The sequence below is a fragment of the Naegleria lovaniensis genome (genome assembly GCF_003324165.1).
Source record: "Naegleria lovaniensis strain ATCC 30569 chromosome Unknown tig002, whole genome shotgun sequence".
Lineage (NCBI taxonomy): Eukaryota > Heterolobosea > Eutetramitea > Acrasida > Naegleriidae > Naegleria > Naegleria lovaniensis.
The window spans coordinates 837285-859717 of NW_025407824.1; the positions used below are offsets into that span (position 1 = coordinate 837285).

At 37.3% G+C, this 22433-nt stretch overlaps 11 protein-coding genes across 11 annotated transcripts; 7 read left to right on the forward strand and 4 right to left on the reverse strand.

The window, feature by feature from the left end:
- Positions 1–434: 434 nt before the first annotated feature.
- C9374_007198 (uncharacterized protein) lies at positions 435–3965 on the forward strand (the record flags this gene model as incomplete). Its single annotated transcript, XM_044697142.1, has 3 exons — positions 435–1332; positions 1445–1780; positions 1879–3965. 3 exons carry the CDS (start codon positions 435–437, stop codon positions 3963–3965), a joined length of 3321 nt encoding a protein of 1106 aa, XP_044555561.1.
- A 289-nt stretch (positions 3966–4254) lies between these two features.
- C9374_007199 (uncharacterized protein) lies at positions 4255–6993 on the forward strand (the record flags this gene model as incomplete). The annotated part of the gene is made up of 5 exons (XM_044697143.1): positions 4255–4554; positions 4716–4997; positions 5117–5558; positions 5680–5811; positions 5921–6993. 5 exons carry the CDS (start codon positions 4255–4257, stop codon positions 6991–6993), a joined length of 2229 nt encoding a protein of 742 aa, XP_044555562.1.
- Positions 6994–7069: 76 nt separating this feature from the next.
- On the reverse strand, positions 7070–8980 carry C9374_007200 (uncharacterized protein; the record flags this gene model as incomplete). Its single annotated transcript, XM_044697146.1, has 1 exon — positions 7070–8980. One exon carries the CDS (start codon positions 8978–8980, stop codon positions 7070–7072), a length of 1911 nt encoding a protein of 636 aa, XP_044555563.1.
- Positions 8981–9340: 360 nt separating this feature from the next.
- On the forward strand, positions 9341–11783 carry C9374_007201 (uncharacterized protein; the record flags this gene model as incomplete). The annotated part of the gene is made up of 2 exons (XM_044697147.1): positions 9341–10781; positions 10843–11783. 2 exons carry the CDS (start codon positions 9341–9343, stop codon positions 11781–11783), a joined length of 2382 nt encoding a protein of 793 aa, XP_044555564.1.
- Positions 11784–11942: 159 nt separating this feature from the next.
- Positions 11943–12752, reverse strand: C9374_007202 (uncharacterized protein; the record flags this gene model as incomplete). Its single annotated transcript, XM_044697148.1, has 1 exon — positions 11943–12752. The coding sequence occupies one exon, from the start codon at positions 12750–12752 to the stop codon at positions 11943–11945; it is 810 nt and encodes a 269-aa protein (XP_044555565.1).
- A 221-nt stretch (positions 12753–12973) lies between these two features.
- C9374_007203 (uncharacterized protein) lies at positions 12974–15068 on the forward strand (the record flags this gene model as incomplete). Its single annotated transcript, XM_044697149.1, has 4 exons — positions 12974–13121; positions 13298–13662; positions 13766–13912; positions 14025–15068. The coding sequence occupies 4 exons, from the start codon at positions 12974–12976 to the stop codon at positions 15066–15068; spliced, it is 1704 nt and encodes a 567-aa protein (XP_044555566.1).
- Positions 15069–15196: 128 nt separating this feature from the next.
- Positions 15197–16330, reverse strand: C9374_007204 (uncharacterized protein; the record flags this gene model as incomplete). Its single annotated transcript, XM_044697150.1, has 1 exon — positions 15197–16330. One exon carries the CDS (start codon positions 16328–16330, stop codon positions 15197–15199), a length of 1134 nt encoding a protein of 377 aa, XP_044555567.1.
- Positions 16331–16754: 424 nt separating this feature from the next.
- On the forward strand, positions 16755–18521 carry C9374_007205 (uncharacterized protein; the record flags this gene model as incomplete). The annotated part of the gene is made up of 1 exon (XM_044697151.1): positions 16755–18521. One exon carries the CDS (start codon positions 16755–16757, stop codon positions 18519–18521), a length of 1767 nt encoding a protein of 588 aa, XP_044555568.1.
- A 576-nt stretch (positions 18522–19097) lies between these two features.
- C9374_007206 (uncharacterized protein) lies at positions 19098–20222 on the reverse strand (the record flags this gene model as incomplete). The annotated part of the gene is made up of 1 exon (XM_044697152.1): positions 19098–20222. One exon carries the CDS (start codon positions 20220–20222, stop codon positions 19098–19100), a length of 1125 nt encoding a protein of 374 aa, XP_044555569.1.
- A 289-nt stretch (positions 20223–20511) lies between these two features.
- C9374_007207 (uncharacterized protein) lies at positions 20512–20958 on the forward strand (the record flags this gene model as incomplete). Its single annotated transcript, XM_044697153.1, has 1 exon — positions 20512–20958. One exon carries the CDS (start codon positions 20512–20514, stop codon positions 20956–20958), a length of 447 nt encoding a protein of 148 aa, XP_044555570.1.
- Positions 20959–21282: 324 nt separating this feature from the next.
- Positions 21283–22416, forward strand: C9374_007208 (uncharacterized protein; the record flags this gene model as incomplete). The annotated part of the gene is made up of 1 exon (XM_044697154.1): positions 21283–22416. The coding sequence occupies one exon, from the start codon at positions 21283–21285 to the stop codon at positions 22414–22416; it is 1134 nt and encodes a 377-aa protein (XP_044555571.1).
- Positions 22417–22433: the final 17 nt, after the last annotated feature.

Here is a 22433-nt window from a genome sequence, read left to right on the forward strand (position 1 = left end):
GTGGATGAGATCTGTGTCTCGTCAAGCGGCACAGAACAAAGTGATCACGTTCGACCGTCGAATGTCATCAACTCAAAATTGAACATTGTTTTTGGTCGTTGGGTTATTGGATTTTCAATCTGTAAAAGCACAAGAATCTTGTTTACATTATTTCGCAAATTATTGCAATGACTCGCCATGACGCCCAACAACTCTTCTCAACGAAAAAACAAAGACTTTGATCTCGACAACTTCCATTTTCAATTATGTCACGTGCCGCCAACAAACAAGAGCGAGTCATGGACATTAAATCGAACGTCTCGTTCACTCGAAATTAAGATTTGGCTATTCAAAAAAAAATCCGCCAGAGGTCATTGACAAACGACGCAAATCATGACCTCTTCTTCCTTCTTCTTTCACGCACGATTGTCGTCGCCAACAACTCACCCGACCACATGTCTTGCGGTGTTGGTAGCTGCCACAACCATCTTCATTTCTTGCTTTTTCCAATCCATGCCAGGGTGCTTGGCCATTCCTATCTTAGCTTTTCACAAAAAGGTTTCTCTTGTGGGAAGTTCTCTTCGAAATGGAATTCCTGCTACAAATTGTCAATTGAGAGAGGTGGTGGATTATTGGCTGTGAGTTCATCATCACCAGTTGCGGGTGGAATTTATTTCGCAGAACAAAATCGACGAATTGTGAGAAGAGTCTTACCTGATAATTCCATTCAAACCATTGCAGGAAATGGTAAAGGATTTACATTGGGATTGGATTCAGGAGATCCTGGACCCGCATTGAGTCTACCTTTGGGACGTGTTTTGAGCTTGGCATTTGATGCAATGACAGAAGACATTTATTTTGCAGAAGATGACACCTATGTCATTCGTAAAATTTCCACCAAAGGACCAAATAACGGAACCATTTCAGTAGTGGCAGGAATGATTGGTCTCTCAGGTTACAATCAAGATTCTGGATTCGCCAATGAAACCATGTTAAATCAAATATCATCCATGACTGTCATGGGAAATGGAGATTTAATCTTTTCTGACAATGCATGTTTGATTCGAAGACTTTCAAAGACCACTGATAGAATTACCAAATTGTATGGTTCTTTGGGCTGTCCAACACCCATTTCTAAAATGGTAGTTGAACCAAGTGGAAACTTTGCCTATTTCACAAGCACGGATATGAATAGAATTTATGAAGTGAATTTGCAAAATGAGGCTAGTCGAGTGTTGGCAGGTAATGGAACGATGGGATTTTCTGGAAATGGAACTCGTGGTCTGAATGCAGCATTGGGTGCTCCCTATGGAATTTCATATTACAATGGTGAGATTTATTTCTCCGAGTCCAGTAAGTTTTTGTTCCTATAATGATAGGTGTTTTTTTTCACACATGTACAATAATTCAATCATACCTGGTCATTTGGCTGTGAAATATACATATCGCATGTTCACTACTACAGATAATCACATGATTCGTAAAATACATCCCATCCAAGGTGTACTGATCGATGTTGCAGGTATTCCCTTCGTTCCAGGATTCAGTGGAGACGGAAAGCCAGCACTGGGAGCATTATTGAACACACCACGAGACGTTTTTGTGAATCCCAACGATGGAACCATCTATATCAATGATTATCAAAATGAGAGAATTCGTGCCATTTCTCAACCAGATGGAACCATTCGAACGGTGGCAGGAAGTGGTGCAGCGGGACCCAATCCAGTCGAGGCTTCTTTGGCATCTCTCAATTATCCATCTGCCATAACCTTTAATGCACAAGGTGATATGTTTATTGCAGGTAAGGTGTTTATAACTTCTTTTCAATCCATGTCATATTAATTGTTTCATTTGGTTTTTATATTTCATCGTGATGGTTTTATCATTCTCTCTCAATAGATACACAAAATCAAAGAATTCGAATGCTCAAAGGGAATACTGTCTACACGATGGCCGGTACAGGTGCAAGGGGAAGAACGGATGGTCAAGCAATCGAAATGGCTACGTTCAACAACCCTCAACATCTTCAATTCGATGAAAGTGGAACTTTGCTCTTTATTGGAGATTGGGGAAATTTTCAAGTTCGAAAATTAGATCTCCAACTCTCTTCAGTCAGCACTGTTGTGGGAACTGGAGAAGAAATTCCCATTCTGGATAACGTCAATGCATTGTTATCGGGTCTTGCAAGTCCTTCTTCAATGGTCTATATTCCACCCGAGTCTTCGGTGAACCTTAATCCAGGTCTTTATATTGGTAGTACGAGTTCAGGTATTCGAAGAGTTGATTTGGTTTCGAACATCATCTCTACTCCTGTGTTACCATTATTACCATATACGAGTGTCTTGGAAATGTGTTTTTCGGCTGATCGAGGAACAGATGGCTCTCAAAATGCCTTACCTGGTTTATACTATTCAATGAATAATCCTTCTCTATCCGTGTATCGAATCTTGAATCAAACAGTACAAATATTGATGGCAGGAAATGTTCAAAATGTTCCAGCAAGTGTGGACAGCAATGGCAGTGATTTGGAAACCACCAGTCGAACAACCATTCACAGCAAACGTTCCATCGTGTTGGATGGAGACGGCTCTCTAGCCACTGAAGCTTTCTTATCCCCAACTTCCATTTACATGACTCGAAAAGGTGAACTCTATCTTTTGGATCAAGATCGAATTCGTTATGTCACCAAAGAGGGAATTATTGGAACATTGACATTTTATGAGGAAAACAAATCTACTGTGTCCTATACTTTTCAAAATCCAAAAAGTCTGCATGTGAATGAAAAGACTGGAGAAATTTATATTGTGGAAAGAGATATTGACCTCATTAGCAAACTCGTTCCAATTACTTGTTTTGGAAAATTAGCATCAGATCCTACTGTGTGTTTTGGATATGGAACTTGTGTCGATACCGACACTTGTCAATGTTACGCTTCCTCAGATCCAGAATGTAAAACCACCTGCGGAAATGCCACTCAACCATGCTATGGAAATGGAGTTTGTACTCCAGGCTTAAAGTGTGTTTGTTTTCCAGGATATTCAGGACCTTATTGTGACTCCTTTACTTGCAAAGGTTTGCGTAATAACGATACTGCTGTTTGTAATTATCGAAATGGAACTTGCATTGGCCCAGATCAATGTTCCTGTCATTCCTCTCAGTGGTTAGGAAATGATTGTTCCATTTCATTGTGTGAGGGTTTGTTTGGAACGAATAATGCATTGATGTGTTCGAGTGGTGCAGGTTCAAACTCAACAATTGTTTCACAGGAATCATTTTCCACTTGGGATCTTTTCAATTCGACAAGGTTTTATAATTTTTCGCAAGCAGTAGGAGTGACTTTCCCATCGACATTGTATTCTTATTTTATTTCACAGGTTGGAAATTTGACAAGTGGCAATTCTGCATTACTATTGTCTTCGATTCAAGACACCACCGGGTCAGTGATTCCAGTAACTAATAAGGGAGTTGAGGTTGGAAGAATTTTGGGCAACATTTTAAGTCTGAATTTCCTTTTCAAGAATGGTAGCAAAATTCAAGTGAAAAACTTGGCAACTCCTATCGAATTGAAATTCTCCAACTTGACCATTCCCTCTCGAGATGTATCTGAATTCCTTTTCTCATGCATGTATTTGGACACAGTGACTGCTGACTGGAAAGAAGATGGAATTACCTCCACTCCACTCATTCTTCGAAATTCTTCTGGTTTCATTGAATTTGAAATGAAATGTCTCACCACTCACTTGACATCATTCGCAGTCATTGATAAGAATTTTAAATCGGCCACGAAACCTCAACCCTCTCAACGACAAGTACCTGTATCGAGTAGTAATCCAAAAGGAGCTGGAGGTCTCTCAGAAAGTGCCATTGCAGCTTTAGTGGCTGGATTGGTGGGTGGTTTTTTAGTGTTGGGTGTGGCCACATGTTTAGTGGTAACTTTGGTCGTGTTAGTGGTTCGAACCAAGGCAAAGAAGAAGCAACAATTGTAAAGTGTACTGTAAACCATTTGTGTGTATTGTGAGTACACAGTCAAACCAAAATGTACCTTTGATTTCAGTCTTGATCATCAATGATTTTACATTTTCATCAAAAAAAATAATCGAACTGGTTTGTTTGGTCCCACACTGTGCTGTTTTTTCGAAGTCGGAAGATTGAGATCGTGTCGGTACATTGATCGTGTTGTTTCTCTTCCTTGTATTATAGTTTCTCATAGATTTTGAAAAAAATCGTTGTAAAACTACACTCCTTTGTAAATTTGAGAATATTTATTTCATCATCATGATCAAGTCAAGAGCCGTCGTGGGGTTATCACCACCACTTCAAGCCATCATCAACAATGAAAACAAAAGCTTGACATGTTCTCTGTTGGCTTGTGCAAGCTTGAACAGATCAAACGCCAGAAAATCATCACCCATGAAAATGTCTTCCTCATTCCGTAATTTCCATTTCAATACCATGGTGAACACAACAACAAAATCCAAATTACCAATCTATGACATTCCTGTATCATTTGAAGAGAGTTACAAAATGTCCATTGATTTTGTGAATGGTGGAGCTGAAAAGTTTTGGGCCACACAGGTAAGCAGCATATTTTGTCAATGTGTTGGATTACTAATTGAATGAATTTATCATTACGCGCCATTACATGTTGACTATGTGATGATGATGATACTGACGAAATATGAATACATTTTATACGTTGATCCAATGAAACTCAATGTTCGTATACTTCATGAAAGGCTGCACAACTTTCTTGGATAAAACCATATCAACGAGTGTTGAATAATGATAATCCTCCTTTCATTAAATGGTTTGAAGGAGGTGAAATTAATGCTTGTTACAATTGTTTGGACGTTCATGTGGAAGCTGGAAAAGGAGATCGTATTGCCTTCATTTATGATAGTCCTGTTTCTACAAATCATAACAATGGTCAACCAGTGGTTCAGAAAATTACCTATGCTAAATTATTGGAAAATGTACAATTATTATCCAATGTGTTGAAAACAAAATTTAACATTCAGGTAAGCTTGAATGTTCATGGATACTATTATTTACAACTTGTTGTCGAATAATGGTTGTTCGTATATATATTAATATATTCTTAAATTCATTGAATTCCAACATGATTATTCATCTCTAGAGAGGTGACAGAGTGGTTATTTACATGCCAATGGTGCCTCAAGCTTTGGAAGCAATGCTTGCATGTCAAAGAGTTGGTGCCATTCACTCGGTCGTATTTGGAGGTTTCCAAGCTCATGAACTTGCAATCCGTATTCAAGATGCTCAGCCAAAATTGGTCATTTCTGCTTCGCATGGCCTTGAAGGTATGAATAAGGTCATTGATTACAAGGTCATTCTTGATGAGGCCTTTGAGAAAGCAGGCAATGCTGCAGTTGGATTAAAGTCACTCGTTTACCAGAGAACATTTTTACCAAAAGTGACACTTAAGGAAGGACGAGATTATGACTGGGATTCCATGGTCTATGCAAAGGATAACAAACCCATGAAGGAAGTTGTTCCAGTACCATCAGACGATCCAATGTACTTGCTATACACAAGTGGGAGTACCGGAAAACCAAAGGGTATGTTGTTGTTCATTAACCTTTTTATTTCATCACACTTATTTCATCATACGATTGTTAAATGTGAATGGTATTCCACCATTGGAATGATGAACTTGATACTTCTTAATGAAAAATTAAGGCGTTGTGAGACCATTGGCAGCTCACTTGGTAGCTCTTAAATGGTCCATGAATGCAGTATTTGGAATGAATGAGGGTGACACATTTCTTGCTACCTCTGATTTAGGATGGGTTGTGGGTTCAAGTTATATTTGTAAGTTGTCACAATGATGTTATTTTCGTAAACTCTGACATTGTTTACCGTACTACCATTATATTTGTCTAATCTCACTTTTTTCACTTGAAAAACAAACACACAACAGGTTATGGCCCATTACTCAAAGGATGTACCAGCATTCTTTATGAAGGTAAACCAGTGGGTACTCCTGACGCTAGTGCCATCTGGAGAGTAATTTCACAACATGGAGTCAATGTCATTTTCATTGCTCCTACTGGTGTAAGAGCTATCAAGAAGGAAGACATTACTGGTCAACACATTAAATCATTTGATTTGAGCGCTTTGAGGGCCTTATTTGTTGCAGGTGAAAGATGTGACACGAACACCTTGTTTTGGCTGCAACAACATACCAACAGACCAATTATTGACAATTACTGGCAAACAGAGACAGGTTCACCCATTTGTAGTGTCATGCTTGGTTATGAAAAGGATTATTCCAAGATTAAGGTTGCACCAGGATCTTGCAACAAACCAGTTCATGGATGGAATATCAAGATTCTTCCTATTGAACAGGCAGACAAGGGAGATGACGCAACTCTGTTATCTGAATTAGCTGCTCACAATGAAGGATATATTGTAGCAAAATGTCCTTTGCCTCCAGGCGTGATGAGTACATTATGGGGAAATCCTCAAAGATTTGTTGAGGGCTATTTCAAAACCTTCAATGGATATTACAAAACTGGTGACGCTGGCCATATGGATGCTCAAGGAAATTTATATGTCATGACAAGAACCGACGATATTATTAATGTATCTGCCCACAGATTAAGCACGGCAGAGATTGAAGAAATTTTATTGTCACTCCCTCAGGTGGCTGAGGCAGCTGTTGTGGGCGTACATGACGATTTGAAAGGCCAAGTACCTTTGGGATTTGTTGTGTTAAATGAACAATACAAGAATGTACCAAGAATGGAAATTGAGAAGAAGTGTATTGAAATTATTAGAAAGGAAATCGGTCCAATCGCCGTATTCAAGATTGTCATTGTATGTCCAAAGCTACCAAAGACTCGTTCTGGAAAAGTACTGAGAGGTATTTTGAGACACATGGCTGATGGCGAGCCATTTGCATTTCCTTCAACGATTGAAGATGCCAGTGTGTTGGATGAAATCAAGACGATTCTCGCACAACATGGTCTTCCAAAAACGAAGACTGACTAGATGATACAACGAAAGTAATGGTTCGTTCTTAGGCTTTCAAGTGTGGGTGAAATAAATTTAATAAACGGGTCGTATCTCACAGTTTGGATTGAATCAAACTCAAATCCCTTCTCAACTGTGTGTCATCTCGTCGATTCAAAACATTAATGGAAATTCGATCGAGCTCAGGAGACACCTCAAGATGAATGTGGTCATGGGATGAAAACAAGTGATCAGCCGCAGCCAATGGAGTCAATACATGATTCTCCAAAACTCCTGTAACCGTTAATGAAGGTCTGTATCTCTTCATGAGCCATATGACTACATCTTCACTCCAAGTCAATTTGTAACATTTCTGTGAGTTGGCAAAGGAGGCAAAGGTGGAAAGTTGTGTAATAATTTGGTGACACAATTCAATATCTGAAAAGGCAAAAAATGGCACAATCGCATTGAATTGATGTAAAAATGCATCAAAACATTTGGGCATTTTGTTTTCCTCTGACGTGTTGGAATTATTCAAATGATCTACTAAAAATGGAGTGATATGATGTCGAAATTCAATGACTCGATCAAGAGCATCAATCGCTGAATACACAGATGACACTTGTTCCAGGTAAGAGGGTGATGCTGTAGCATTTGTAGTGGAGAGTGTTCGATCGGTCATCACGGACGACTTTCTCAATACCGACGATGACGACTTCTTCATGGGTTTAAACGAAGTAGTTGAATACTCGTTTTCGTCATTATTGAGGTAAGGATCTTCATATGGAAATTGAGATGTGTTAAAAGATTGTGACTGCCAATGATTAGTGCTCTGTATATTCTTCTTTTCTCGTTCATACTTGTCAATTAAAGTGTTTGGTCCATTCTCCAAAATATTTTTCTTGACCATCTGGTCACTAATTACAGAAATGCAAATAAATATGGCTTGGCTGGCGTCAATGACACGCACGAGTTCTTCTTCGAGTGGTTTTTTGATATCCGCAGTAGCAGTTTTTTTGTCCAAACGTTTGTTAACAGATGGTTCTGATGATTGACCCGTTGGTGTGAGTGATACTGAATGTTGTTGTGCATTGTAGCTGATGTCCTTTCTAGATTTTTGTTCCAGTATGACACCTGCTCTGAATAATTGATGTAAAAATCTGAAAACGGAAGGATGTGCATATTCCATGTTATTGAAAACGATGACAGCATTTGGTGCCGTTTCCAGAACCACATTCAATTGTCCGAGCATGTAATTAAAAGGTCTATTATATCGATATTCATCTGAAAATTGAACCAAATTCGATAGAGATTCTTCTTCTGTGAAATAATTCATATCAAAAAGAACAAAGGGTCTTCCCTGTGACTGAGCTATTAATCTAGAAATGTACAATTTTCCAACTCCTAATGGACCTATAAAAAACAAGGAGAGTGGAATTTTGGTTTTTTGAATGAATGGTTTCTTTGGTAATTCATCTTGAGATGGTTCAGAATTTTCCGAATTTGTTGAAGATAATTGATGATATGAATAGGACCATATGGTGGACTGTCTCAAAAGGCAATAACATATCGTCTTGATAGCAATTTCCTGGTTGACCAAACACTTATTTAAATAATTTTCCAATTGTAAAAGTGGTACAATTTTTCGTACAATTACTTTTTTTCCATGATTCACATGAGGTTTGTCAAATCTTTCAATGATGAACGGTGGTCGAACTTGTCCAATCAATTGTCCATGGTTTTCATTTTCATGCATTTTCGATGCATGCAACGATGACGACGTCGATGCTTGTGAAAATAAATTCCAATATTGATGATTAAATAGAACCGTTGATACCTTGTCCCGTAATGATTGAAATACTTGAGCCATGGATCCGTGTGGTGATTTTGCATGCACATCCGACAATGATGATTTAGAAGTTTCAGATAAATCTTGTTCCGACGATGGTTCTGATGAAAATTTCGTTTTTCGTTGTTGTTGTTTTTGTGAGGCTATCATGGTATCATTCAAATCGGAAGGCCCCATCACCTTCTTGTGTGGTGCTGTTGTTGTGTTTGAAACTGGTGGTTGTTGTTGAATGATCATCTCACAAAGAATTAAATTCTCCTAAGTGGATGTTTAACGAATTTTTTGTGAATTTTTGAATTGGCGGCAAGATTTTGAGGCATGAGAAAAGGATCATGAAAGAGTTTTTGAGAAATAACGCTTACTAGAATTTGTCAGTCTTAGCACAGCTTACTGATTTTTTTGAATTTTAACTCGATTTCAAGATTGAAGGATTGGAATTGATTCAAATTGGAAAAAGATGAACCTATCCACAAGCTGTGTTGAAAAAAATAGATCGTCGACTTGATTCGATCAAACATTTTTACTCATCATCTTTAAATGGGACACAAGAAGAACAAGAAGCTTGAGAAACAGAAAAAGGAAAAACAATTATGGGGAGAGGATTCAGATGATGATTCGGAAGAGCATCATCATTCCTCTTCCTTGTCATCTTCTGAAAAGAATATCAATTCTAATTATTACAAATTATTACATGATGATTGTAGAGTCATGGAACAAACGATACTGGATCATGAACCAAAACAATATTGTCAAAAAAAGAAATCAAGCAACGAGGATGATGAACAAGAGGCAACATTGGCGAAACAAAAAAAGAAAAAAGTCAAAGAAGAATCTGCAAACGGTTCGAGTGTAGCCTCTGCATCATCAGGAGCATCGCCCTCTAAAAAATCAAAGAAAAAGACCATGTCAAATTTAGATTATGTCAATATTTTGAAAGAGTCCTTAACAGAAGATGAAAAACAAGAATTTTTCAGCACGAAACAAACCACTCAACATGTCTTGTCCCCACAAAATTTACAAACATCGATCAGTGAATATTCAACTTATTTAAATAATGTCATATCGAATAGTAATTATTCCTCAAATGGCGATGCACTATCCACTGCTGAAAAATTGACCCTAGAACTTTCAAAGCATTATGAAGCATTTAAACATTCGTATGATCGAGGTGAAAGCTTGGCAGCAGTCGTCGTTCTAGTGAGCAAAATTTCAAAATTAATTTTCAATAGAGAGGAACGCAATGCTTTCTATTTATGCAAAGGATTGAATTTGTTTTGTACATTGATGTCACGAATGGCACCAGCGATGAATGATTGTGAAGAGTACAGTCAAATTGTGGACGAACTTGCTTTTATCTTGTACAAATTTGCAGAGCATGCCAAGGCACGATATGTCATGCTTGCAACTGGAGTATTTTACTCACTCTGGTTGGTGGCTCAAGCGAGTAAGAATTCGGCAACCATTGTTCATGTGAATGAAGCGATGGAACTACTCGGAGGTGCAATATCGATGGGATTTGATTTGGGAAATCTTTTAGTGCACTCAAACAAGCACTCTCCGGATGTTGAATTTCTTAAATCAACACTCAGCGTGTATGGAGAGGCTGAATACGTTGTAGACACGTCATACGGATGTTTTCCAGATACTTTTATTGGTTTTTCTGAGAGTTATGCCACCAGTGTTTCAGAAAATGATTTCAATGTGAGCGTTCATTATGCCATCGTTTCGTCACGATCAAATTTCCTTTCCAATAATTGTTTCAAGTGGAATCCAAGAACAAATGTATTAAGCCCAAACGAGACAGGTCCAGGCTATTACTTGCTGATTGATCCTGAAATTTCATGGTATGCCGTATTGAAATTTATGCAAGTGATTTATTCCGACAAGTTGTCTGCATCTTATGAGGAGTCTAAAACACTACGACCAAAGGAAGAGAGTCTGAAAAACTTTTCTCTAGAACAAAAGCTTATATCTGAAGGTTAGTTGTCTCGTATTAATATGAATATCCTCGATGTACATGAACTAATTTTACTATATAGGCTTTCCAAAACTTCTCAGCACTCTGTATAATGAAAAGACACGAACCAATGCTACCAACTGTTTAGAATCTCTTGGTGAAACCAATGACGAATCTGTGGTTGCCATGCAATCACTTTTCGATGACTTTGATGAACAGTTACTTAAGGATGAAATGAATTTCTTCTTTGGAAAACCCGTGAATTACACTTACTATTATTATTTTGCAATGACTACTACTCCTCCGCCTCCGACCAATACAGTAACAAAACCAAACACATACACTACCGACTTTCTGAAAAGAAAAACCAAAATCAGACAACATGCTATCGTGTTAAATGGTATTGAGGATGACTTGTCGACACTTTTCAATAACCTTGTTCGAACATGCTTTGAACGAGATGGTATCATCAATGAGGTAGCTGTAGACACCTTTTATCCTGACATCAAAATTACCACAGATATTGAAGACTTACAAGAAATTGACTATATTTTACAAGAAGAGTTGGAAAACAATCCATTGTTTGCAAATGTGCTGGAATGCAAAGGATTTTATTTACACAAGTCCATTTTGTCGAGTAGAAGTGAATTTTTCAAAAAGCTTCTGCAATACGATGGTAAATCCAATGAAGACTCGAAGGCCTATCCCATTTGTCACATCAATAATTTTTCACTTTCAACCTTATTTATTGTATTCCAATTTATTTATGGAGGTCTACGGGAAGACATGACCATGTATACTGAGAATCTTGTGGAGGTGTTCGTTGCTTCTGATTTATTCCTATTATATGGATTGAAAAAGTTTTGTGAACAGAAAATTTGTGAAACTATTACGGAGGAGAATGTGGAGCAACTATATGCAATATCCATTATTTACAACTCTGAATTGATACGAGACAAGTGCAAAGTATTGATGTTTCAACAAAACATTGTATTCAGTACAAATATTAAGGATTTTAAGTGAAAAAATTATTTGCAGGTCTAGATTTTGGAACAATAATGATGTATTTCGTAATATTCATGTATTGGATGTAAAGCCAATTAATTTCACAATTTCGCGTTCATATCATCTCAACATTAGGTTTAATTTTTTAACAATTTTTTGGAGTGTGTTCCAAACATGTTACTTCTTTAGAGTGGCACAACTTGCTTGAGGATTCATCTTATTCCATGGCATCTTCATTAATGCCACACCCATGGCACACGTATTGGTATAGGCTGAATACATGAGTCCACATCCGATAAATCCTGGCAAACCCAAAAACACTGGATTTCCAGTGACAGCAAATCCAGCAACACCTGCAACAACAAATGCACCGGCCGTGAATCGAACTTGTCGTTCCATGGACCACACCGATGAGGATCCGGCAGCACCTGCAGGTTTCACTTGCACGATGGGATCATCCTGAGGTTTACAAGTGTTCTTAATATCATTGAAACCTCCCTTAATGCAAATCACATCTGTAAATCCACTTTGACTCAACAAGTCACTTGCTCTCTTTGCTCGAATTCCTGATTGACAAACCACATAGGTTGGTTTGGTTTTATCCAACAAACTCATATTCGATTCGAGAGTTTGAACTGGCAAATTGAAACCCTTCCTAAATTTGTGTTCGGCATGTTCAAATTCTTGTTGTGTTCTCACATCGACAATTTGAATATTGGGAGCTGTCTCGAGTAAATCCCGAACGGAAGTGAATTCAACTTCTTTGTATGAGGAGATGGCACTAGTTGAAAATTGAGAGAATTGTTGTGTTTGAGAAGAGAGGAGGAGCAAGCGTCTCATAGAAGCTCCTTTCTGATGATGATGATGTGTCAGCACCAGCACGTTCTTGAGAAGAGATTTCATTTGGTTTATCGTTCTGATCTCAGGAGAGATGTCTTTCTTTTTGAATAGTGAAGTTGGTGTGAGAAGAGGAATTGTGACGCTCATTTATAGCTATAACACAAATGTGTTCCATTAATGGCGAAAAAAGAAACGGCGAAACTTGCTCTTAGGGAACTTGAATACTTTTTGTAACAATTTGCATAAGACCAGAAATATTGGTTCGGCCTCATCAATCGGTACTAAACAAACGGTTTTTACATGGTATTGTTCCGTTTCTCAATATAAATATGTGTCCAACCAGATCTGGTTGTAAATTTACCAAAAAAATGGCCACACAAGAATGTTTGGATGAATTCATTCAAAAAGGAAATCAATTAGTATTTGAGAACAAGTATGAGGAAGCCATTGAAATGTTTACTCGTGCCATTGATTTGGATCTGGATAATCCTTTCATTTATGATATGAGAGCTTCGGGTATGTGAGTAATGCGTCGGAACAAATCATTCGGAATTTAAAGGATGTGAATTGTACTATTTGGAATCCATTTATTATCTTTGGGTTTAATGATATGATTTAATAATAATTTTATAATAATTTTATTTATTATATTAACATGATGATTTATCATTTCATCACGCGCATACACACAGTTTATATATTAATGGATGAGTATGAAAAAGCTGTTAGAGATTCGGAACAAGCCATCGAATTAAAACCTTCATGGCCACAACCCTATTTCCGAAAAGGCCTTGCTCTCTCACTTTACGGAGATTTAGAAGAAGCCATTGCAATTTTGAATGCTGGATTGGAAATTGCTCCCACTCATGCTTCCATGAACAAGTTGAGGCATGATTTAATTGAAATTATGAAAAAACATGAAGATGAACATGATCATCATCCTCATGAACCACAAATGTCTGCATTTTCTCTTGGTGTTGAAGATTTGGAACCATTCAGTGAAGAAGAAAAATTACCGGTAACAATTTTATGTGGATTTTTAGGAGCAGGCAAGACAGTAAGTTTCGTGTGATGAGCTCGCGATGATCATCCAATTCATTATTCTTGGAAAATTTTATTATGAATTTTTTTATTTTTATGATTGAATGGAATACCCTCAGACTTTATTGAACTACATTTTGAAAAATAAGCAAGGACTTAAAGTAGCGGTCATTGTGAATGATATGAGCGAAGTGAATATTGATGTCGAATTGGTCAAACAAACGAGTACACTTTCTAGAACGGAGGAGAAAATGGTTGAAATGACTGTATGTATTTTGGTCATAGAATTATCTCGTGTCACAAATTATTATTCATTATTATTCACATTCATGATGAAATATTTTCCAATTCCACAAAACTCATTTTCGTATGATCAAGAATGGATGTATTTGTTGCACACTACGAGAAGATTTATTACAAGAGGTGGCAAAACTTGCCAAACAGAAAAAGTTTGACTATCTACTTATAGAATCAACTGGTATTGCAGAGCTGCTTCCAATTGCTCAAACTTTCTTTTTCCAAGACAATTATGGAAAAATGCTTTCACACTACACAAAATTAGATACACTCGTCACACTGGTGGATTGCTTTAATTTCATGAAAGATTATTCTAGTGATGACACTCTCAGCTCTAGACATATGGGTATTAACGAGAGTGATAATAGAAATGTCGTTGATTTGCTATTGGATCAAATTGATTTTGCGAATGTAATTATTCTCAACAAGACTGATTTAATTAGTGAAGAAAAACTCCACAAATTGGAAGCCATTATTCGAAAGCTAAATCCCGACGCCACAATTTTGAAAAGTCAATACTCTCAAATCGATTTAAAATCCATATTGAATACTGGACTTTTCAATTATGAAAAGGCACTCAAATCACCAGGATGGGTCAAGGAATTACAAAAAGAACACACTCCAGAAACTGAAGAATATGGAATTAGTTCTTTTGTTTATCGAAGACGAAGACCATTCATGCCAACGAGACTCTATGACAGTATTCAAAATGAAAAATTGAGAGGAATCATTCGCTCGAAAGGTTTTTTTTGGCTTGCCAGTGACAATTCCACACTTTATGAATGGTCTACTGCGGGTCCTACTTTTTCGTTTGCTCCAAAATCAGTGTGGTTTGCTTCTCTTTCGGACGAACAACAGCATGAGCGATTTTCACAGGAACAAATTGAGCACATTATGAAGGAAACTAAATTTGAGGGAGAATATGGAGATCGAAGACAAGAAATTGTATTCATTGGAAATAATATGAATAAGGAGGAATTGATACAAACGTTGGATTCATGTTTGCTCACGGATGAAGAGATGTCTAGTGGAAATATGCAAGATTGGGAAGAGAATTACGAGAATCCTTTTAGAGCGTTCATTCAAGAGCAACAACATCAGAAGAAGCACAGTGATTCTTATTAACACATTAACCTAGACCTAACCATAAACCTCAAAATAAGGAATAAAACAATGTGTTGACCACTCTGAAAATTCTTATTCAGATCTTTATTCTGCCATAGTTCCATATAACCATTAGAGTATCAATTCGTTCAGCAAATAATATCGTGAATAAAATAGCTTGTAAACGACTCCAGAACATTATTATTGGGAAGAGCAAAACTCCAACTTTTCAACTCAAATTTGTAATATCCACAATCAATGACGCCAGAATACCTTTCACCATTGACCCCTGAGGCGCTAATAAAAACGCCACAGTATCTTTCTTTTGGTGAACAAATAAATGATGGAATGTTATAATTGCGTCCCCTAAAATCTTTTTTTCCTCGCGTGTAACAGTATCTATGGATCGCTGTTGTCGTCATGCTCGAAAAGAAACAACCAATTAACACTCTTCTGATACCAACATCTGTGACAACATCTTTCATTTCCTTTTTCCCGTCTTTTCCCACACGGCAACATCTGTTTTTCAATATTTTTGGAACGCTTAATTCATAAATATTTTCAATTTTTCTAAAGTGTGACAACTTCCCATCATTAATTCTTTCAGACATCTGTGTGACATTAAACAAAAATGCATGATTGGAATGATCAATTTTTCCTAACATTAATATTGCCTCTTGTTGCTTTCCATTTTCATCATGTTCTGGTGAATCATGTTTTTCAGTCAATTCATTCTTCAAGCGAATTAATACATGTTTTCGAGAGTAGTCAATATCCAAAATCTCAACACTCCCATTAATAATTTCTTCTTCAAGCTTGCTTTTGTTTGCATACCAAGGACATGCCAACAAGTCTCGCATGGACTTGAAAAATCCATGAATACAAATCTGAATGGTATTCACAGATTCGTTGACTCGATCATATCTATTGTTGGAATAGAAATCTTGATCGTTCATGTCAACATGATAGGCTTTCAAATGATCTCTACATTGAAAATATATTCTACAAATATTATTGCTCCTAATTGACTCCATCGTACCCTTTTTATATTTGTAACTTTCATGTTCAGTTCTCTGAAGGAATTCTTGTTGCAGATTCAACCCTGAGGATTCCGAATTTCCAAAACTTAATTTCAAATCCATCTCAATTTGAATTCCGAAACTTTTTAAAATCGGAATGAGCTTGTTTGATTCTTGTTGTTGCTGATGGATCTTGTTAGGAGGAGGCTTTGAAGAGGAATACAATGCAACAACATTGTTGGTTTCATGTTTGTTTGGGTGCATTTTTTTCAGTTTTGAGTTTGAAATCAACTGAAAGTTTAGATGAAACTGATCAGAAATTCATTTTCATAATTGAGCTGTATGACGGAGTGAGGCTGTTTTAACGTGATGTACAAGCGTCGTTCCATCAATGTTTTCAGCAGAACTCATCAGGCCTCTCATAATTGTTGTTGCTGGCGGCTCAGCTTGAGAAAAATCTAGATTCCATCAATTGAGAGAGAATATTCGATCAACATTCGTAAGATCCAAAAAAAAAGAAAACAATTTCTTGTGCGGAGAGGTGTTTCATTGTGTTGCGTTAAAATTCCGATAAAAGACCTTTTTCAAGTGGTGTGTGTGGATTGAAGAAATAACAAATCAATCAACAATTTGAACCATATACTCGCACGAGCGTGTGCGTTTTTTTTGAATATCAGATTGTGTTGTTATGAGCAAACATCAGCAGCAACAGTTTTCATCATCATCGGGAGGTAGTGAAAACGATGCCAATGGTTTGAATTCAACGACCACCAATGGCAATGGCAGAGGTCATAATAATAGTACCACCTCCACGACAAGCAACAGATTAAGCAACGTTTTGGATTTACGAGGAGTGAACGACCAACTGCCAGATAATTACATCCAACCGACGCCATCATCTTCCTTGCATCATCAACACCACACCACAACAACCACTCCCATGATAAGCCTGGAGAGTGTTATGGGAGTACGATCATCCTCATCAGGGACCCTCTCGGAAAACCCAAATCTCTATCAAGGTCATATTAACTTTCATCATAGCGTTCATCATGATGGTCATCATATTCTGGATCATGTAGATCCTGATCAATTTGAAAGAGAACAACAACGACTCAGACAATTCAATTCGCATGGAGGACCAGGCTCACTTGGTTTACCTTCTATACCCAACCTCCCACAGAGCGTGAGTGCCATGTTTGCCAACAGTTCCGTTAGTCATAATGGCACAAATATTAATCAGCATGCAAATCATCATGAAGTGACAGCTGTTGGTTCTTCATCCACCATCAATGCTGGATCGAACAGTGCAAGCTCCAGTTCAATGATGACATCATTGCGAGGAGATTGTAGTACGAGTAGCATGACCTCTACCTCATCTTCTTCTCAACAACAACAAGCGCTGCCACAACAACGAACTGACATGACGACCGTGCGAAAAGAAGCTACAGGAAACAGAACAGCGTCGCAACCATTTGTGCCTTTCAATACAGGCAATGTAACATCATCTTACATGCAATCTTCTGGTCATCCATCAACTAAAAGGTTGAACAATGATGCCTCTTTTCAAGCAAATAATTACCTTCAACAAACACCAAACTCTTACTCTGATAATATTCAAATGCAACATCAACAACAGCAGTCATTTGACAATGCGTTGTCGTTCAATAATAATAGTTACTTTAATGCCAGCAATAATGTGAATAATAACAGCCATTTCAATACTGCAAATAATGTGCCAAATAATAATGGAACTTTTTACAATGTCAACACCAATAACAACCAATACAATAATAGCTCTCGAGGAAATAATAACATGCAATCACAGCAACAAGATGATTACTCACAAGACGTAATTCTTCTAGTTGTAGAGCAACAAAAGAGAATTTATCAGCTTGAAGAAGAATTACAAAGAGCTCAAGACTATATCAATAAGCTTCAGGAATATGTGACATTTTTGGAGTCAGAAAAGGAAAAGAACACAAAAAAACAAAGTCGATATTGGACCCAAGAGGAGCACAAACTTTTTCTTGAAGGAATTGAAAAGTATGGTAAAAAAGATGTCAAGGCCATTGCAAGTCATGTAGGAACGAGAAATGCAACCCAAGTACGAACTCACGCACAAAAATACTATGCAAAAATTGACAGAGAACAAAAGAAAGTACGTGAAAAAAAGCTGGAAGAGGCCAAAAAGCGTCAACCCAATGAAAAGACCAGTGGTCATGACGATGAAAGCAAAACAAAAAAACGTAAAAAAGTAAGAAACGACGATGACATTGAATCAAATTCTGATTCTACCAAAAGCCCACAAATTGAGGAAGGCAGTGTTTCTGGATCAGTCATGGATGATGAGTTGAGTGATTCAGAAAAAGATAACCCTGTTGCAATGACTCAAATAGGGTCGAGATCAATTTCTCAGCAAGAACCTCCTACGATCAATAGCAATACTATTCGATAACGATATTTTCAAGTAGTAATTCGTGGAGTCCAGAGAAGAACATCCCGTGATGGGCAATATAATTCATCGATGCTTGAATTCATGAAGAATTTCCCAATTTTGCATGATTTAGTAATGAAATTTACATTTCCAATTTTGGTTGACAACCATTCGCCAATGTCTGTATTATTCTGTTGTATATGTGAGTACGATGTTAAGAACGATACTCCTCAAATCTGCAATCACAATTCCCATTTTCCATTTCATCAAATCTACAGAGGGCCCTTTCTCAACAAAAGTGAAGGCTTGTAGATATAGATTGTGAATAAAATGTTGGAAGATCATTGACAACAGATCCCAATCCTGTTTGAAATTCCTCTGCTGTACTGGTACTTTGTGCTTCTTTCTTGGAGTGTACTTTTATTGGACTATTTTCTCCACTTGTTGTTTGGAGTTTGTCAAATCGAAAGACCCAAAACAACTCTCGTTCAGACATCTCACAGCAAACTTAGTCATAAACATGAATCGTCTTGTGATCGATATTGAAAAAAGCAACTCCATGCATCTCATCCAAACATCCATTGTGGGCATTCATTCTCAAATGAGCAACCACTTGACCTGTTTGAAGAGATACAACCAGAGCTGGATGAGAACAAACAATGACATGACCATACTCACGATCCAATAAGATTTTAAAGGTTTGAGTGTGTGATGAGCTTGCATGGGATGAATGATCTTGAGGAATTTCAAACCTATTCTTTTCAATCCATTCGTATGGACTCGAGTGGTTGTCGTGTTGTTACCGCTCACCACTGCTGTGTTGGGTGTTATTTCTTTCATTTCGAGTAAATGAATGGTCGAATTGCAACACACCACCGCAGTGGTGATTTTCGAATGAAGATTGAAAGGATCCAAGAGTTGGATGGTTTGTGTATTCAAATCGTAACTTTTCATTGCACTACTACTGTATAATCCATTATTATTGGGAATGTAAAATTGATGAAAAGTACTCAAAAGACTTCCATCATTGGAATTTAACATGACCACTCCAACATTTTTCACACAACACAAAATTCGATTCATTCCCAATTGTTGTTTTGAATAATGAATGGTGAGTTCTCCTGTTTGAAATTCATCCCATTCACGATTCCAAACTTGTGTCATACATTCTCCTCGTGACAAGTGCACTTTAAACATTCCTGCACTATGTGTTGTGAAAATCAAGTAATTTTGAGTATCAGTATTTGCTCTGAATCGATTCATTGGTGAAGATTCCTCTTCAACACACATACACAGTGGAAGTGTACGAGGAATGGCTGAATAATGATATATTGGTTTTAAATATTTACGTGTCAGTAAATCAAACATGTGAATCTTTCCCCATCGAAAATCACTCACGATCAATGCTTGACAATTGTAGCTTATTTTAATATCACACAAGTTTGCGATTGGTCTATGTTCGATTTCGGAAATGATTTCTATGGGTGTGAATGGAGGTTGTGTGTCTTTGTTATTATTATTATTATTATTATCAGTATTATTATTATTATTATTCGTAGTGATTGCATATTTCCAAGATTTAAATGATTTGAAGAGTCGTAATTTCAATTGTTGTTGAAGGAGAAGCAACAAATGAGAAGATGAACTCGTGGTCTGGCACTTGTTCGTTTGCTCCTCCTCCTCCTCGCTGAGGATGAAATCCAAACAGTTCACGACAACCATTTATTTTTTGTAAAGTCTTGTTAAAGACGATGAGCTTGAAAACGGTATGCACTGTTATTCCATGCATTGCATCGAGTTCAAAAGATCATCTCCGGCTCAGTGCGTACGAATTGCGTGTTGAGGGAAAAATTCTTTTTGAAGCAGGCCAAAGACACCTCTTTTGAATCTCAAATTCATACACCACCACATTCAAAAAAATTGGCTTTACAGAGAGACTCTTTTTTTTTTCGTTTCATTTTTGTTCATCATACATTTTGCTGTTGTTGGAGAGAGTCATTGAATATACAACATGTCCCAAAATTCTTCCTTTTTTCAACAAGATCCCACTCTCAAGCAAACCATGGTTGAGAAGAGTATTGCTGCTCAAAAGATTGCCTATTGTCCATATTCAAAATTCCATGTAGGAGCTTGCATTCTCGGAACGAACGGAAAGTTCTACACTGGATGTAATGTAGAGAATCAATCGTATGGACTCACTATCTGTGCAGAACGATGTGCTGTTTTTAAAATGGTCTCGGACGAATGTAAATCTATCAAGGCTGTAGTAGTCTCCACAAATATTGGAGTAACTCCATGCGGAGCTTGTCGACAAGTATTGCAAGAATTTGCTGATGAAAATTCAAAAGACTTTCCAATTTTGATTGTAAATTCAGAGAGTGGATCAAGTATTGAGAGTAGTATGAAGGAATTATTGCCTAACGCAGTGGATCTTCACTTTTTAAAAAGTGAACAATAATGTTCTAGAGTCTGTGAGTGCGTAAGTTGAGATGAAGCCACACCAGGAATTCTCTCACACGCCATATGTACATTCTCAACGCTAGAAATGGAGACAAGTTTGATGTCAATACCAGCATTTCATTCTACTCAAATAATAATAATTCCATCATTTATTTTCGTTATTGACATGCACACATTTATCAACAATTCATTTCATACATTCAACTTCTTTCATTATTTCTCTTCATCGTTTCTCTCACTCCCTCATGGTCTTCATCGTTTCTCTCTCACATGCTTGCAACATTACTTGGTCCGAAAAGGAAACGTTTGAGGTTCAAAAAAAATGAGCAAAACAGACCAACACTCCAAGAAGAAACGAAAGACGATGGAAGAAGATGCTGCAGCTGTGTCTTCCTCGCACCACGAAGATGACTCTCTCCGAAAATCATCATCAACAAAACAACACAAGAAAAAGAAGGAGAACCCAAGTCATGGTGAACCAGCACCGAACGTGGTTGAATTTTCCGAGCAAGAATTGAAACAACTCGGGAATGTAGTTGATGAATTCTTTGAATGTAATAGAGTGGTTCTGCATCAATTAGTTACAGTATCTGAGTTGTTGAATCGACTGGAATATTATCCATCGTATTCGGAATTTATGAAATCACATTTTGAATATAGAGATTATCAAGAAAAGAAGAAACAAATTAGAAGCGTGGTATCGGGAATTGTCAAGGCTGCCGTACATCGAATTGCTTCATCCTTCAAAGAAAAAGATGTTGTTTCTAAATTATATCCAGAGGAATTTGATCATTCATTGTTCTTTGTTAAGAGACGAGTTCGTATGACCTATCCATTATATGATTATGGTGGAATTTATCAAACTCATATGTCATTAACAAGTGGAAGTGAATTTTTATTGACTGAAGAAGAAAAACAAGACAAAAACAAGTCTGAACAACAAACAGAGATGGAAAAGCTCATTGAGAAACAGCTTTTTGATAGAGTCTTTCACCTTGTGGATGGTTATGATGTTAAATTGAGAGGATTTGTGATGGGCGTCGAGAATGTGAAAATCCTGGAAGACGGTTCAGTGATACAATTTGAGACTAATCCATCAGTTTCTTCAGTCTGCATTGCTGCCACATTTATTTTGTTTGCTCCAACGTTTGGCACAGTATTAAGAGGAACAATCACAGGTCTCAATAATGCAAAGAAACAAGCCTACTGCAAGGTACTGGGTCTGTTTAATTGCTCTGTTTCTGTTCCCAACGCAAGCGTGTTTCAAGAGTTAGTTTCGGGGCAAAGCATTCAATTTCATGTCACCTGTTGTGGATCCGATAGGGGAGACCTCAAACTCGAAGGAACAATGTTTGAAGAGGACGGTATTGTACAGGAAGAGAAAGCAACACATGAAGAACCAAAGACTGTCGAAGAAGAATTCCAATTCGATGAAAATGAACTTCCATTCCAATAAATCACATAACACTATCA